The sequence below is a fragment of the Sturnira hondurensis genome, unplaced genomic scaffold, assembly GCF_014824575.4.
Source record: "Sturnira hondurensis isolate 20B ecotype Veracruz unplaced genomic scaffold, ASM1482457v3 Scaffold0013541, whole genome shotgun sequence".
Lineage (NCBI taxonomy): Eukaryota > Metazoa > Chordata > Mammalia > Chiroptera > Phyllostomidae > Sturnira > Sturnira hondurensis.
This window is the reverse complement of record NW_028086172.1, coordinates 1043168-1061881: the sequence shown is the minus strand read 5'-3', so window position 1 is coordinate 1061881 and position 18714 is coordinate 1043168. Positions and strand designations below refer to the sequence as shown.

General features: G+C 37.1%; 1 protein-coding gene across 2 annotated transcripts in view; it reads left to right on the top strand.

Moving 5' to 3' along the window:
- DACH2 (dachshund family transcription factor 2) overlaps positions 1-18714 on the top strand; it is a 469220-nt gene that overhangs the window by 377639 nt on the left and 72867 nt on the right. For both annotated transcript variants that reach the window (XM_037061876.1, XM_037061875.1), the window contains exons 7-8: positions 7230-7365; positions 17188-17271. In XM_037061876.1, the coding sequence (XP_036917771.1) occupies positions 7230-7365; positions 17188-17271 (220 nt within the window). The remainder of the gene's footprint in view (positions 1-7229; positions 7366-17187; positions 17272-18714) is intronic.

The following is an 18714-nucleotide window of genomic DNA, read 5'->3' as shown; positions in this document are numbered from 1 at the left end:
ATGGGAGACTAACTGTGAGCACTGTTTAGCATCTAGTAAATACTCAGTGTATGTTAACTAATATCATTTGATGTTTTCCTCAAGAATTCATATATAAATAGTAATAAGAAGAAACAAATATCACAGTCAAGAGCTAGTCTGAGAAAGAAAGGGAAGCTGGAACTTCCCCTGTATGCATTCCTCTGTGTAACCTCTTAACACCAGAACCAAGAGTGCCTCCACCATTAGATGCACATGCAGGTACTGGGCCCGCCTCCTAGAGAGTATTTGCTTACCCATAATGGCTGCTTTGTTCTCACTGCCCCTAAAGAAGGATTAAGGATCTGGAGGGGACCACAAATGGGTGCCCAGTGTATTATCAACATTGATCTGATTTGAATTTTGTTTTAAATGATCTTTGAGCACTTACATGTGGATTATTTTGTCTTTAGTTTGAAGTATGAGCATCTCCAGGCCATATGAAAACACCCCTAGGCTTTCCTTCCATCTCCAATAGGCATATTAGGCCTTCAATAACTGTGCGTTGCATGAATGAATGAAAAGTAACAATTCACCGGATATTAAACTTTGGGGAGTGTTTCCAACGTAAATGATCATTAGTGAGGCAGACTTTAATTACAAAACTTGAAAAGACATTACAAGTTGCAAACAAATGCTTTTCTGGTTTTGTTTTTTTGTGTGTGTGTTTGTTGCTATTGTTGCTTGCTTTGGTTTCTTTTGGCCAGAACATAGTTTGGAACTATTGTTATACCAGGCACATAGTCTTTACTTCTGGCACAAATTCCTTTATTGTTGGCTCAGCTATTAGCATTTGTAGCTAATAATTAATATAGCTATAACATGAATTAGAAATTGCACTATGGTCATGAGGCTGGCAAAACCATACAACCTTTAGTTATAGCACTGCACGAGGCACAATCTTGAGAGCAAAATAGTTAAAATAGCTGCCTGGTAAGGAAGGCTGCTTCCTAGTTGACATTTAAATATTGTATAATACAAGGGTTTTTTCTGTATTTGTGGAAAACCTTGTAATATCAGTGTGCCACTGTTTTCTCTGTGCCAACGTATTTAAGACATTTCAGCAGGAAGTGGTTATTTGGCTGATACTCAACACCATCTGATTAGCTGTGTTTTTTGTTCGCCTGAGCAGCTGGCAATTAATGAATTGATAGGAAATGGTCACAAGGCAGTGGCATTAGCATGTGAACAGCTGGCATTAAAATTAAGTCAGTGCAGAGAGGGTTTTAATTTGATAATTCAAATTCACTGAAAAAATCACTAGTGGAGTCTTCCTCTAAATGCTCTATTGAAAAACAAAGCTATTGTTATCTTTTAAAACCTGAGAGGAAGATGCCCTGAGAGTCAGGGGTCGAGCATGTGTCTGTGTGTGTTTGGGTGGGTGGCAGAGGTCCAAGTGCACACCATAATTTGGAAGCCATACATTTTCCCACTGAACCATTCATTCTTCCACTTACGGGTATTTACATGCTATAAGCAAATATTATGCCTGATTCCCTTAACCTTCTTCCAGCACAAGTCGATCATATTTAAGAGGCCATGGGTCACAGACAGGGTGTGCCTGTGGTTTTGGCCTCTCATGGTTACATGCCTCCAGTCTGCCCATTTCTTCTAAATTCATGAAAACACTGACATGTCCATCTATGTCCACTCAAATATCATGCAATTGTAAATTGCTGATTGTAGAACACAGCCTAATTCTTAAACTCATTCATAAAGATCTATGAAATGCTGTGCTTCATGTAGTATTTGAAGATACCAGACTTGGACATCAAACTCTTCCTCAGATTTAGCCGTAAGACAAGCTGGTGGCAACAATGCACACACTTTTTATTTTCCTGTGCCTGCTTTTATGATTAAAGTCTGTCAAGTTATGGTGTGCCCCATTTCTGCAGAACTCTGGTCACAGTACAGAAGGAACACATCAATTAAATATGAAATAGCAAGACAAATGCATGAATAAAATATCTAGCATTCAGATAAATGTCCAAAAGCAACTCCTCAGCAATGAAATGCCATTAAAAACTTTGGTAACTGATTAATAGATTCACATTTGGAAGAGTGAGAGTTGAATCCCAATTAAAGATAAGAAGACCAATTATATATTACATAATACTACAGAATGCTTGAAAAAATCAATATGATAAAATATCAGAGGCAACGATTTGGTATTGAGATGGTAGCTATTAAAAGGCTGCTGCATATGTACACACATGTTTAATATGCATGTATTAGGACTTCATAAGTTCTGTGTTTACTACCATAGTTCCAAGAATCTCAAGGAATTCACTAAGATGAAATAAAGATTTTCTGTAAGTTGATACTTCAGTGCCAGTAAACTGAATTTTAAACCAAATCAATTCCATTAATCCTGGTATAAAACTGAATTTTCTAAGCATTGACCTTATCCTTTATTGAGGTTCAAATGTACTTTTAAATTACTTGATATGATGAACATCTCCTTTGACAATTTGGTCCCCCAAAGAAAATAGAAGGGGGTATAGCACATGCTGATAAGTAGCAATTTCTAGAACATCTTTCTTTTCATACATGAGTCTTGAGTTATATAGGTATATGCTAGCATGTGAGTTATTATTGCAGATAATTTTAACAACTTCAGGGAAAATCTGGAATTTCATTGAGTGTTTGTCAATTTTAGAAATCTCCCTCCTCCAGGACTTTGAATCTGGAGAAAATGTCTGCTATGTTTTAGATGAGCTACAGCTGTTTTCGATGAGGGGCGGGGCTAGTGAATAAAATACATGAAGAGTAACCAGGTTGTAAAAGTCCTAAGTGCCAAATAAAACAAAGTCATCAATGAGTAAAAATGATTGAGGTTTTATATAGCAGTTGACAGGTGCAGGCTTACAGTTGTGAGAATGTGAAACAATGTTCTTGTATTGTTTATTAATTATTATGTTATTTTCCATATGAACAACTGTAAAATGACTTTTTCCCATCCCTGTACTTGCAATTTTCCTTTTTAAGTTCTGTTATTGATTTGTTGCAAGTACTGTTAACCCTGTATTTGGTAAATGGTGAGGACATTATCACTTGCGTTCCCATTTGTGATAAAAGAGATTAACTTGCTGTGAAATGTTAACTAGGCTGAGACACAACCCTACGCACCTAATGAACTGAAGCACATTATGGTTAAGAAGCTAAAGAGATGCATACTGATTACGGCGCTGAAAAATGGATTTGTTTACTTGTAAAGAAGAAAACGTTCATAGAACTATTCATTCTTTTAGAAGTTACACATTACCAGTTTCACACAGAATTATAAAACCCATCTAATTCTTAATTGTTATGAGGAGTTGGACTCATCTACTGCAGTTCACATGAAAAAGTCTGTCCTTTGTGATACCTTAGGAAAATGACAATGAACTAAACCTTGCTTGGATTTGGAGAGTGAAGCCTACAAAATGTTAAAACATAGATATAAATTCATGCAAAATGTTACTGCCATTCTAAATCATGTTCTTAAGGTTAGTTCATATTTTCATCTACTGTGCTGTTGAAAATGTCAAAGAAGAAATTTAAGAGTAAATTATTTGTATTCTTATTCTTTTACAATATGCTGATTTTAAATATTTTGGGGGATCCCTCTTTGTAGCATTGTATTTTGCTCATAACCCACAGAATTTTCTATTTTTTTTAAATTTTATTTATTTACTTATCTTTAGAGGGGAAGGAGAGAGGGAGAGAAACATCAATGTATGGTTGCCTTTCATGCGTCCCCTGATGGGAGTTGGCCAGCAGGGAACCCACCTGCAACCCAGGCATGTGCCCTGACTGGGAATCAAACCGCGATCCTCTGGTTCGCAGGCCCGCGCTCAATCCACTGAGCTACACCAGCCAGGGCAGAATTTTCTATTTATGGAGATGCTCCTCCAATTTGTTTCAAAAATGAAAAATGAGCTTTCTTTTTTTTATTACGCATAGTAAGCAAGAGCAAGGATCACTGTCAGTTGGATTCTCTTGCTTTTCCAAACCATCAAGTTTATGAATCACCCAAAATGTTTCCATTTTTGTGGTCTCATGTATTGCTGTGTGCATGATTCCTGTTGGCCACTACACACTGATTTTGTTTGTTCCGCTCTATTTTTGCTCAGGAACTGCTGTACTTTGTTCCCATCCATTCATTCAGGTCCATTAGAGATAAATGTAGTTCATTGAATTACATAATTTTTCAGCAAATGTCCAATGTTGTAATTCAAAGGCAAATACTGAATGTCCTACAGTTCAGGCGTAGGATAATTGAGACTATACACAACAGCAAAAGGGAAAAAATTGAGTTCATATATGAAATTACTTGCTTTTGGGGGTGTGCATACTGGTGTGTACCCATACTATTTAGAATATATATATATATATATATATATATATATATATATATATTAAAGATGTTTATTTATTTTTATTTTTAGAGAGAGGGGATGGTAAGGATAAATAGAGAAACAATGTGTGGTTGCCTCTCATGTGCCTCCTACTGGGGACCTGGCCCGCAACCCAGGCATGTGCTGTGACCGGGAATCAAACCAGTGACTCTTTGGTTTGCAGGCCGGCCCTCAATCCACTGAGCCACACCAGCCAGGGATTAGAAAATATATTTTTAATCATGTTAGTTTAGCTTGAATCTCACAACTGATGAGATTATAATGGCTGTCCATATCTTGCTGTTCATACCCACGCCATTCCTCCAAAATACAAATATGATTTTTTTCAAAAGAATTTAATTCTTTTCTTCTGTTTTGTTTATGTTTCTTTTGATATTATCCTGTGTGCACAGTGATTTTTTTCTGTATACTAAGAATAAATGAAATGTATATTCTTTATTTTTAAAATTTCTTTTTGCAGCATGACAAGTTATAGCGACTTTAATGTATAACATACATTTACAATTACAAATTGTAATTTGTTGTCCCCCCTTATCCATGGGGCTTACATGCCAAGACCCCCAGTGGGTGCCTGAAATTGTGGGTAGTACTGGATGCTATACATACTATGTATTTTTCCTATGCATACATAGCTATGATAAAGTTTAATTGATAAATTAGGTACTGTAAGATTATTAATAAAAATAACTAATGGTAATATAGAACAGTTATAACAATATACTATGATGAAAGTTATGAGAATATGGCAATATTAACTAAAATAATAGTTTTTTGAACACAACAGTGTGGTACCATGACTGTCGATAGGGTAACTTAGCTGCTGAGTAACAGGCACAATTCAAGTCCCTTGTATTCTTTGTTCCCTGTATGGAATAGATACAGTGGGCAAAGGCATGATTCAAGTCCTGGGCTTGACAGAATGAGACAGCAACATGTCATCACACTTCTCAGAATGGCACCCAATTTAAAACTTATACATTGTTCATTTCTGGAATTTTCCATATGATGTTTTCAGATTGCAGTTGCCCGTGGGTAACTGAAATCTCAAAAAGTGCAATTCAGGAAAACAGGGACTACTCTATCAGATTTAATTAGTGTACAATACTACAGCTAATATACTTAATGCCTTCTATTCATTTCGTGAAAAATATCAAATGTTAAATGCTAAACAATAATATAAAAACCATTTTAAAATGAGCATTCTTCATCGATTACTATATTAGCTTTTTATTGCTTCTGTAACAAATTATGACAAATTTAGTGGCTTTAAACAATGCACTTTTATCATCTTACAGTTCTGCAGGTCAGATGTCTGACACTAGCATCGCTAAGCTAAAGTCAAGGTGTTGGCAAAATCTGTCTTCTTGCCTATTCTGCCTTTTAGAGTCCACTCGTATTTCTTGGCTCATGGTTCCCTTCCTCAAAGCCAGCAATGTTGCATCTCTCCAATCCCTTTAATAATCCTATCTCCCTCGGACCTCCCCTTTCTGCTTTCAAGATAACTCAGCATAATTTCTCTACCTCAACATTCTCAATCACATCTGAAAAGTTTACTGTGCCATGTGAAGTGATATATTCACAGGTTCCAGCTATTAGGAGGCCCAGTGGACATCTTCGGGGGGGGGGGGTGGCGCTTTATTCTGCCTGCTACAAAGACAGACAATGCAAAAATGTAAACTTCTTGTAATGAAATAATAACCTTTAACTCATGCCATTACTTTTGATTTAAACAAACAGTTTTTCTTTAGGGGATTTATAAATTTGGGGCCACCCAGGCAAAATCAATGTGAAAAGGTACATGCACATATTTGACGAACTAGTTCTTAATATTATGAGGATTAACATATTGATGTAATTGTAGATCATTAGACAGAATATTTAATTTAAGATATTTATTATGGATGAATTAAATATTTTATAGAAAAAAAACATTTTCTATTCCAGTGCATCTATCTCCCAATCACATTTATTGCATATATGCATAAACACCACAGTTTGGTACTTTTATTGATCAAAGTAGCTGAATGGTTGTCAGATTTATTCATCAATTTGTGGTGCATAAGCACAGTGAACAACTTCAGACTTTTGTAGCAATGTTCATAATTACAGAGCTCTTGAAGGCCGTAACAGTTACTATAGACATATATAAAAATATTTTATTTTTATTCAGATTCATTATTTCAAACTAAAAAATCTAAACAATACACATACTAAAGAATTGATATTGCAATAAGACAGTTGGTTTTAGTGTTAGTTTGGAGAACACATTATTGTGTCCAAATCATTTTTTGGTCAGAAGTTAACATAAATTCTTAAGTCCTGATAGATTGCAGCTATATTAAATTCATATTTTTGCCTGTGTGAAAAGACTAAACATGTATTTGTGAGTTTTATTCCAGAGTTTTCAAACATTTAACTTGGAGAGATCTGCTTCTTAGAGAGTAAGATGCCCCTCCAGATCTTGGCATTAACTTTTTATCAGTGTAAGAGCTTACAATACCAATAAGCTTCACCATGCACCTTTATGCAAATCCTTTATGCATATTTTAGGAAAGGAAATGGAAACTAACTGTTCATGAGCCTCTACCACATATGTGCCATGGCATTGAGCTCTTTTACTTTCTTCTGTTATTTAACTCTCATGATATTCCATTCATTTCACACACACAAAAAAAGGGCTTTTGTGTAAAGATAGGTGTTGAAGTACAGGTATTGTGGATGTGCGTTCTTTCAGGATAAGCAAGAGATCAGCGTGTCCAATGTTCTGGGTTCAACCACCAGGAAAATCTTTTGTGTTTTCTTCTGTGTCAGGAGCGGATCCCGGAGAGTCCTTCTCCTGCTCCGTCCCTGGAAGAGAGTCATCGCCCTGGGAGCCAGACCTCCTCCCACCCCAGCAGCAGTGTGTCCAGCTCTCCCTCTCAGATGGACCCCCATTCAGACAGAATGGGTGAGTATATCACCTGCAACAAGGAATTTAAAGCCACTCAGTCAGGAAATCCTTCCTTAAGCCACAGAGTGGGGAAACAAAGCTGGAGGAGCTGATGACTCTTTAGTATATATACATGACCTTTGGAAGTGGTCTTTTTTTTTTTTAATTGCTGAGGCAATTTGAATAACCAAATGAAACTTAAAATGTTAACAGTTTGTTCTGTGGAAGGGCCTTGATTTACGCTATCACTGGATATGGGAATAATGTGATGGCATTTTTGTAGAGTACATATTAGTTCAATATGTTGGTATTTAACAGCTAGTGTGGTACAATATACTTGTTATATTCAACGACTCCTTTAAAGATGGAAGATAAAATGTCCTTTAGGCAGCTGATGATTTGAGTAATTAAAAAGTGAATCAACATATGATTTGTTACGATCTCAAATTTTGGATCACAAACATTTGGTATGCTTTCGCTACACTTATTTTTTATTGTGTTGGAAATATTACATCATAAACCCAATTTCAGAAATACCACGTTACTGTTAGGGATGTGGCATATTGGAAACTTGAATCTAGCCATAATTCTGGCACCAACTAGCCAGAGTATGTCCAGTATGTCCCTTAACCACCATGAGTTTCTTCATCTAATATAAAAATAATTACTGTCCTGCCTAAGACACTGGATTTTTGTGAGGTCAAATGAAATAATATGTGGGAAAACACTGCAGAAGTTTAAAGTGCTGAGGAAATGTGAGGTAAAAACACTAGTATTCTCTGTGGCTTTCCCTTGATCGTTTATCATCTCCTGGTGTCTGATCCCATCCCAGTATACAGACTTTACTGAGTGTATTCATTCACTGGCAATGGATTCTGATTTAGTATATAATTATTAACCATGTGAGCTAGGTAAAACCTTTGTTCATCTCCTGTACCTACACAATCCAATTGGATTGTGTCTATTCCTAAGTGTCTAAATTCCTAAGTGTCTATTTTCTTTAGGGAAAATTAGTTCTGTTCCTCTTTCAGTGTAACCATAGGCACATTCTTTATTTGAACTATAATTTTTTACACTTCACAATAATGATTGCTTCAAGCCTCTCCAAACTAATGTTGTTTGTTGTTGTTGTTGTTGTTATTTTGGTGAGAGGGGAAGAGCTGAGGAACTAGGGAAGGTGTTCGATTTTGAATTTGTGCTGCAGAAGGGTGAATATGATTTCCCTCTTATGGAAATTCATCCAGGTCCCACTTAGCCTGTTAACATTCTATATTGTTTATGGCTTTTAGCATCCTAGCGAGCTCAGTGTGTCTCAAAGCTGGCTCCCCATTGTAATCAGCTGTAGAGCATTCACAAATCTGGATGCCCAGGCACACGCTAAGAGTCTGGCATAAAGCCTGGCAGCATGTTTTGTTTTGCTTTTATTGTGCAGCCGTATTTAAGGGCTGCTGAGCTAGAACTGGAGACTAATGGCCCTAATGAGTAAGTTTAATTCATGGATGGATCAGTGGTGGTCTTCCAGCTTTACTGTTCTGTGGAGAGTGACTACCTGTTCATTCCACATTGTGTGCAACTTATAGGAGAGAGTCTGAGCAAGACAAACGAGTACAGTTGGGTGACCATCAATGAATCGAGAAAGAAAAACACATGTTCTTCTGTGGAGACACTCTTTATTTGGATGAGTATCTAAGAAGAGAGGAAAGGGAGAGAACTTGTTATTGAGTGCTGGTCAGTGTAGAGCACATAGGGAAATGCACTATGTGACAGTAACTCAGAGCTAAGATAATGGTGTCTTACACTTAGAAGTAAAATCAAGTATGTCCAAAAGAATATAGTGTTGTAAAAACTCTTGACTATATAAGACATTTCTAATTCCCCTGGCAGTAACTAGGCTCTCTATCACATTCCACAATTGTGCGAGGAGATAATGAGATTGTCTACAAATGAGTAAGTTTTGATGATTTTTAAACTGACCATATTTTATACACAGCGATGTAGTGTTTTAATAAAATGTAACTACAGAAAGTTAAATGCTAAACTGAAAATTGGCATGATTTTCCCCTTTCAATATAAAATTTGGGGTCAGAAGTGTATATTGTATCTAGTAATCTTCCTATATATATGTTCAAAAACTCTATAAAGTGACATGATGTATAATTATTTTAAATTTATGGACTGAAGTGGCAAATTATCTTCAGAAGCATTTTGGGAAATAGATTATTAATTATAGAGAGAAAAAGATAATTTACATATACATTTCTTTTTTTTTAAACTTTTGTTCAAGTACAGTTTTCTTTCTTGTATTCCCAGCCCTGCCGCCTCCAGTGCTCCCCAGCCCCTCCCATGTCCGCCCCCCATCTTAGTTATTGTCCATGTGTCCTTCATACTTGTTTATGTGAGTCCATCCCCTTTTCTCCCGTGATTCTCTCCCCTCAACCCTATGGACCCTGTCAGCACCTTCTGTATTTCAGTGTCTTTGGTTACATTTTGCTTGCTTGTTTGTCATGTTGTTTAGATTCCTGTTAAAGGTGATATCATATGGTATTTGTCTTTCACTGTGTGGCTTATTTCGCTCAGCATAATGCTTTCCAGTTCCATCCATGATGTTGCAAAGGGTAGGAGTTCCTTCTTCCTTTCTGCAGAATGGAATACCATTGTGTAAATGTACCGTAGTTTTTTGATCCAGTCATTGACCGATGGGCATCTAGGTTGCTTCCTACTCTTGGCTATCGTAAATTGTGCTGCTATGAACATCGGGGTGCATAGGTTCTTTTGGATTGGTGTTTCAGGGTTCTTAGGATATATTCCTAGCAGTGGAATTGCTGGGTCAAAAGGCACGTCCATTTTTTAGTTTTCTGAGAAAATTCCATACTGCTTTCCATAGTGGTTGTACCAGTCTGCAATCCCACCAACAGTGGACCAGAGTCCCCTTTTCCCCACAACCTCTCCAGCACTTGTTGTTTGTTTCTTTGTTTATAATACCCATTCTGAGTGGTGTTAAGTGGTATCTCATTGTGGTTTTAATTTCCATCTCTCTGATAGCTAGCAATATCGAGCATCTTTTCATGTGTCTCTGGATCCTCTGTATGTACTCCTTGCAGAAGTGTCTGTTCAAGTCCTCTGCTCATTTTTTAATCGGGTTGCTTGTCTTCTTTGAGTGGAGTCAAGTGAATTTTTGTATATTTTGGAGATTAAACCTTTTTCTGAGGTATCATTGGCAAATATGTTTTCCCAAGCTGTTGCTTCTCTTTTTATCTTGATACTGTTTTCCTTAGCCATGCAGAAGCTTTTAATTTTGATGAGATCCCATTTGTTTATGCTTTCCTTTATATTCCTTGCTCTAGGGAATGTAACAGTAAAAATATTGCTGCGTGGAATGTCTGAGATTTTCCTGCCAATGGTCTCCTCTAGGACTTTAATGGTTTCCCGGCTTATATTGAAGTCTTTTATCCAGCTTGAATTAATTTTGGTGTATGGTGTAAGTTGGTGCTCAAGTTTCATTTTTTTGCATGTGGCTGTCCAGTTCTCCCAACACCATTTGTTGAAGAGGCTATCTTTACTCCATTTTATGTTATTGCCCCCTTTGTCAAATATTAATTGACTGTAGAGATTTGGGTTTATTTCTGGGCTCTCTGTTCTATTCCATTGGTCTATGTGCCTGTTTTTATGCCAGTACCAGGCTGTTTTGATTACAGTGGCCTTGTAATACAGTTTGATATCAGGTATTGTAATCCCTCCTACTTTGCTCTTCTTTCTCAAGATTGCAGCTGCTATTCGTGGTCTTTTGTAGTTCCATATAAATTTTTGAAGTGTTTGTTCTATGTCTGTGAAATATGCCATTGGCACTTTAATAGGTATTGCATTAAATCTCTAAATTGCTTTGGGTAGTATGGGTATTTTGATGATGTTAATTCTTCCAATACATGAACACAGTATATGTTTCCATTTGTTTGTGTCTTCCTTGATTTCTGTCTTCAGTGTTGTGTAGTTTTCTGCATACAGGTCTTTTGTCTCCTTGGTTAGGTTTATTCTCAGATATTTTATTCGTCTTTTTGCTATATCAAATGGGATTTTTTTCTTGATTTCTGCTTCTGCTGTTTCATTGTTAGTATACAAAAATGCCTTTGATTTCTGGATATTGACTTTGTATCCCGCTGTTTTGCCAAATTCATTTATTAGTTCGAGCAGTTTTTTGGTAGAGGCTTTAGGATTTTCCATGTACACTATCATGTGATCTGCAAACAATGACAGTTTTGTTTCCTCCTTTCTGATTTGGATGCCTTTTATTTCCTTTTCTTGTCTGATTGCTGTGGCTAGAACTTCCAATACTATATTGAATAGAAATGGTGAAAGTGGACAACCTTGTCTTGTACCTGATCTTAGTGGAAAAGCTTTTAGTTTTTGTCCATTGAGTATGACGTTGGCTGTAGGTTTTTCATATATGGCCTTTATTATATTGAGGAATGCTCCCTCTATTCCCACTTTGCTGAGTACCTTTATCCTAAATGGGTGCTGTACCTTATCAAAAGCTTTTTCTGCATCTATTGATATGATCATGTGGTTTTTGTGTTTGCTTTTGTTTATGCGGTGTATTACATTTACTGATTTAGGAATATTGAACCATCCTTGCGTCCCTGGGATGAATCCCACTTGGTCATGGTGTATGATCTTTTCGATGTATTGTTGGATGCGATTTGCCAATATTTTATTGACAATTTTAGCGTCTATGTTCATCAGCGATATTGGCCTGAAGTTTTGTTTCTTAGTTGTGTCTTTGTCTGGTTTTGGAATTAGGATGATGCTGGCTTCATAAAAAGAGTTGGGGAGTGTTCGCTCCTTTTGGATTTTTTGAAATAGTCTGTGAAGAATAGGGGTTAGTTCTTCCTTAAAAGCTTTGTGGAATTCTCCTATGAAACCAATTGGTCTGGGGCTTTTGTGTGATGGGAGTTTTTTGATTACTGCTTCAATTTCATCTGCTGTTATTGGTCTGTTCAGGTTTTCTGCTTCTTTCTCTTTGAGTTTTGGAAGATTATGTTTTTCTAGAAATTTGTCCATTTCATCTAGGTTTTCAAATTTCTTGGCATACAGCTCTGCATAGTAATTCCTTACAATCCCTTCTATTTCTGTGATATCAGTTGTAATCTCTCCTCTTTCATTTCTGATTGTGTTTATTTGGGTCCTCTCTCTTTTTTTCTTGATGAGCCTACTTAAAGGGTTATCTATTTTGTTTTTCTTTTCAAAAAACCAAGTCCTGGATTCATTGCTCCTTATAATTGTGCTTTTAGTCTCTATGTCATTTAATTCTGCTCTGATCTTGGTTATTTCCTTCCTTCTACTTGCTCTGGGCTGTCTCTGTTGTTGTTCCTCAAGTTCTTGGAGGTGTCGGGTTAGGTTGTTTATTTTTAATGTTTCTATTTTCTTTAGGTAAGCCTGTATCACTATGAACTTCCCTCTTATGACTACCTTCGCTGTGTCCCATAAGTTTTGGATTGTTGTGAGTTCAGTTTCATTTGTTTCCAGAAATTTTTTTATTTCTTCCCTGATTTCTATCTTGACCCATTCGTTGTTTAATAGCATACCATTCAGTCTCCATGATTTTGGGTGTTTTTGGTTTTTTCCTGTGGGGTTAGTTTCCAATTTCAGTCCCTTGTGGTCAGAGAAAATGCTTGGTATGATTTCTATTTTCCTAAATTAGTTGAGTCTCGTTTTGTGTCCTATCATGTGATCTATCTTGGAAAATGTTCCATGTGCATTTGAAAAGAATGTGTATTTAGATTCTTTGGGATGAAGGGCTCTATATATATCAATTAGGTCCATTTCATCTAGAGTGTCATTTAATGCTCTAATATCTATCTTTGTTGATATTTTGTTTGGAAGATCTGTCCATTTTTGACAGTGGGGTGTTAAAATCCCCTACTAGAATTGTGTTGCTGTGAATATCATTTTTGAAGTCCTCTAGGATTTTCTTTATATATTTGGGCGCTCCTGTGTTGGGTGCATATATATTTACGATGTTAATGTCTTCTTGGTGGATTCTTCCCTTGAGCAATATGAAGTGACCTTCTGGGTCTCTCTTTATGGCCCTGTTTTTGAAATCTATTTTGTCTGATATGAGAATTGCTTCCCCGGCTTCTGTTTCTTGTCCATTTGCTTGGATAATTTGTTTCCATCCTTTCACTTTTAGTCTGTGATGGTCTTTTGACCTGAGGTTGGTCTCTTGTAGGCAGCATATGTGTGGGTCGTGCTTTCTTATCCATTCAGCTATTCTGTGTCTTTTAATTGTGCATTTAATCCATTTACATTTAAGGTTATTATTGAAAGGTACTTATTCGTTGCCATTTATGTACCTGTGTTCCTCTCTGTCTCTCTCTTTTCCTTCCTTTCGTTAAAACAGCCCTTTTAGTAATTCTTGTAGAGCTGGTTTGGTGGAAGCATATTCTTTTAGACTTCTTTTGCCTTGGAAGCTCTTTATTTGTCCTTCTATCTTGATTGAGAGCCTTGCTGGGTACAGTAGCCTTGGTTGTAGGCCTCTGTTTCTCATTACTTGGAATATTTCTTGCCATTCTCTTCTTGCTTGGAATGTTTCCATTGAGAAGTCAGTAGCCAGCTTTATTGGGACCCCCTTGTATGTCACTTCTTTTTTCTCCCTTGCTGCCTTTAGGATTTTCTCTTTGTTTGGGAGGTTTGCCATTTTAATGATGATGTGTCTTGCAGTAGGCCTCTTTGGGTTCCACCTGCTGGGGACTCTCTGTGATTCCTGGATCCATGCGACTTTATCTCTCCTCAACTTAGGAAAATTTTCCGTTATTATTCTTTCAAGTAGGTTTTCTATCCCTTGTTCCCCTTCCTCTCCTTCTGGAATTCCTATTATTCGGTTATTATTTCGTTTCATGTTGTCTTGCATTTCTCTTAAATTCTCTTCATTTTTTTCTGATTCTCTTTTCCCTTACTTGTTCCCTCTCGGAGATTTTTTCTAACCTGTCTTCAATCTCACTTATGCGATCTTCCGCCATATCGATTCCATTCTTCATTCCTTCTACTGTGTTCTTCAGTTCAGAAATTGTATTCTTCATTTCCTCTTGGCCTTTACTGATGGTTTGTATTTCCTTTTTCATGTTGGTATAGTTTGCAGAGAGTTCATTGTAGCTCCCCTGTAGTTTCTGGTAGCTCGTTGTAAGCTCTTTGAATTTCCTCATAACCAGTGCTTTGAATTCCACATCTTATAATTGACTTGCCTCTATTTCATCTAATATTCTTTCTGAGGCTTCCTCCTTTTCTTTCATTTTGGGATTGTTTTTTTGTCTTCCCATTGTTTGTGATACTCTTCTTGTTGTCCTCTGCTTCTTAAATTGATCTGTTCTGGTTTGCTGGGTTTATGGTGTGAACTTCTGTGGTAGGATACCTGTGAAAGTCACCGGTGTAGTCTTCTGCAGGTATCTTGTTGTTCTCCTCTTCCACCTACTCCTTTGTTTATTGTCTGTGTGTGATCAGTTGTGGGGGAGGCAAAATGGTATGATAGCAGAAGTTTATTTTATGTTATTTACAGACACAGTGGGCAGAGAAGAAATAGACAATCTCTAGGCTATGTATAGAGTTAACCATGCTCTTCGACCCAGCTTACCACTTTTAGGAAAGGGTGGGCGTAAGTTAAGTGTCTTGTTAAGAAGGGGGGGCTTGGGAGTTTTATCTAGAAACCAGTGTGGTTGCGGATGGTCATATTTGAGGTAAGGTGACAGTCCAGGTTAGTAACTGGGTGTAGCGCGTCAGTAAATAGAGTAATAGAATTCAGGCACCTGTAAGGTGGTCTAAGGTCCGAGAGATGTGTTATGAAGTATTACTGTTGTACAGAACAGCCCTTATTTACACTAATATTAGAGGAACACTCACATGATAGATTCTATGTGCTCTGTCTAAATGGGGGTTATAGAGCTTGGATAGTATAGCAAAGGAAAGCACGTGAAGTACAGAAACACTGTGGAGGAAGGAGCAGTGGGAACCTGTCAGGTAGTACAGTATACCCAGCCAGGACTAAAAAACCTGTACAGAAAGAGGTGGGATACAAAGATATTCTTGAAACGAAAGAAAGAGTAAGAATAATGCAAAAATAATAATAATACACCTCAAAAGAAAACTAAGCAACGTACAAACAATCTGACACACACACACACACACACACATACACACACACACACAGGCAAAAGTCAGGAGAAAAGGGGAATAAGCAGAAAATTTGGGAAGAACAGAAGGACTAAAACCGGACAAAAAGAAAAGAAATGAGGGACAGAGTATTGAAAGATAGAGCAACAATACAGTTTACAAGATATAAGATTAATTACAAAAGAGGTTGAGAGAGCAAAAGAAAAAAAATAAAGAAAGAAAAAAGAGAGAAAAAAAGGGGGGAAGGGAAAACACACACACACACACATACACACACACACACACACACTAGAGAAGGAGGAAAAAAGAAAAAAAAAAGGAAGCACCCTTCCTTTGTTGGTTTCAAACTGTCCAAACCGGTTTTTCTGGTTGCTACGTCTGTGAGGGCAGGTTTGTAGGCTCTTGCTAGCAGGCTGCTGATTGGTCTGTGGTTGCGCACAGCCCCGTGAGGCTGCCTGTGTCCCCCGGTATCCGGCACTGCCCTTCTCCGACCTGTGCAGGACCCAGGCGTTCCCAGTAGAGACTTCTCCACAAAGCCTGTCTCTCAGCCCAACCCAATCCCAAAAGACCAGCAATGACAGTGTCCTTCTTAAATCCCTGGGGCTGGCGGGCTGGCGGGCTGGGGGGGGGGGTGTGGCGACTATAGCATCCGCAGTTGCCACCCTTTACTGTTAACTTAAACCCACGGGTCTCTGCCCGGTATTAACCTGCCTGCCTAGACGGGGAGGGGAGAGTCAGTTCTCCCCCACGGAGTGTGTTGCCAGTCCGGTTCTCCAGCGTCACCGGCACCCGGGCCCTGGATTCAGACGGGGCTCCTGTTTCCCCCTGATGGTGCCAGCCCCCATTGCACGCCAATTCTCGTAGGTACTCACGCTCCATCAGAGTTTGTCTGTCCTGGGCGCGCCCCAGCCGGGGCGCAGCCCCAAGCCTGAGAGGCTGGGGGCGCGCAGCCGCTTTTGTCTTCACTCGCCTTCTGGATTCCTTGCCGACCTGCCGCTGTTTGGTTCCTCTGACACACTCTCTGGTCTCCTATTTTCATAAATGTTGGGGAACTGTTGGTTGATTATACTGTTCTTTGGTAGATCTGGCTGGATTTTCCACCAGATGCACGAGAGCTGGGTTCCCTCAGTGCTACTCTGTCGCCATCTTAACCCTCTCCCCCTACATATACATTTCTTTAAAATATATTTAAAATTAATGAAAGAAATTATGGTGGCAATTGTACAAATATTATATACATATTATACAATTTTCTAAAAATGTCTTGAGAATATAAGACATTTGTAATTTCCCTATCAGTAACTAGCCTCTCAATCACATTCCACAATTGTCCAAGCACAAATTTTTATGTTTTGGAAGAAGTGTATAAAATTAATGTTAGTTGTCTTTTTAAACATTTTATTTATTTATTTTTAGAGAGAGGGTAAAGGAGGGAGAAAGAGAGGGAGAGAAACATCAATGTGTAGTTGCCTCTTTTGAGCTCCCCCTACTGGGGACCTGGCCCACAACCTAGTCATGTGCCCTGACTGGGATTCTAATTGGTAGTCCTTTGATTCACAGACCAACACTCAACCACTGAGCCACACCAGCCAGGGCTAATGTTAGTTATTATTGAAATAAAACAGCTATTTCTCTGATTCTTTTCTTGCCTTTCTTTGAGTGATTTATATCTCTTATTTACAGTTATGATGTCCGGCAATAGAGAGGAACTTATTGTTGATCAGGATAATGGACCAACCATCAAAAAATTCCAAAGGGATAATAGAGGTAAAACGATTTCTGCTTATTTGATGTACATATGAAGATCAGATACTAATTTAATTCACATCCCAGTATATTGCATTCATTTTCCTAAGTCAGAATAGATCCATAATGGCTTTAGATAAATTATTTTATTAGTAAAAAAATGGTATTGATCGGAAACTTGTTTATCTGATGTTATAAATTCCATAATCAGGCTGAAGTTTGTCTGGGCCTGTGGTTGGAAACATAACCCTAAAGCTCTTTTATCACCACGGTAAGAAACATTTGAGTCTTTCTTTTAAATTGTACATGTGCTTTGTTAACTATTTTTAAATGCCTCACAATTGGATGGTTATGTTTGGAAAACTGAGTTACTGTCATGAAAGATATTCCTCTCAATCCTCAAAAGTGATTTTAAAAGCTAATTTGGACATTTCTAAGGCAAGCTTAGCAAGGTACTCCAGTCAATTATACAACACTGATCTGGCTTTTGATCCACTTGAGTTACAGCTCTTTCTAAAGGTATCCTGTCTAAAGAAGGTAGGGAAAGTATGAATTTCAAAGTCATGCCATCCTGATATGAAAGCTGAGTGCACTTTGCTTAAAAGGCTGCAAAGGTAAGGCAAGGGGAAAACACATCAGTATACTTCAAAATATTTTTAAAAATATACCAAACAACCATCAAATGGTTGTAAGCACCTTGTAAGTTATGCATTCTGACTGCCACCATGGGTTAGACAGTGACTCTAAGCAAAAGAACATAAACTAACATGGTATTTATCTGATCATCAAATGGTCTATATGTACTTCACTCTCTGGTATATTTTCTATCTCTACTGAAGATGCTCATTGCATACATATATATATAAATATATATCATACAGAGATATGTATTTATATGCAACACATATAAATATATTCCATTGCACATAAATATGTGATGTGTTATACATATCACATACATGCAACATATATGTAACGCACTACATATATTACACATAAATATATTGTGCAATATACATAAATATATGATGCATATAAATATATGTAATACACAATACATATGCATATGTGTAACATAATACACACATATCATACATAAAATATATAACACATATAAATGTATGTAATATATACATATATGTTATACATATAAATATATCATGTATTTATAGTATATATTTTACATGTAACATATTTTATGTTATATAAATATATATCTATATTTTATATAATGTGTTTATATATAATATATTTATGTATCATCTATTTTATATATGTTTAATATTACACAAATATATTGTATGTTGTATATAAATGTATATTTATATGTACATATAAATATATAAAAATTAATATATGTATAAAAGACTTAATGAACTGAACAGTTAATAGAGAAAACTTTCTTCTCTAGATTTAGCTCACTTCCTAATAAGCTAGATGAGCATTTTAGTTAGAATTTGGAAT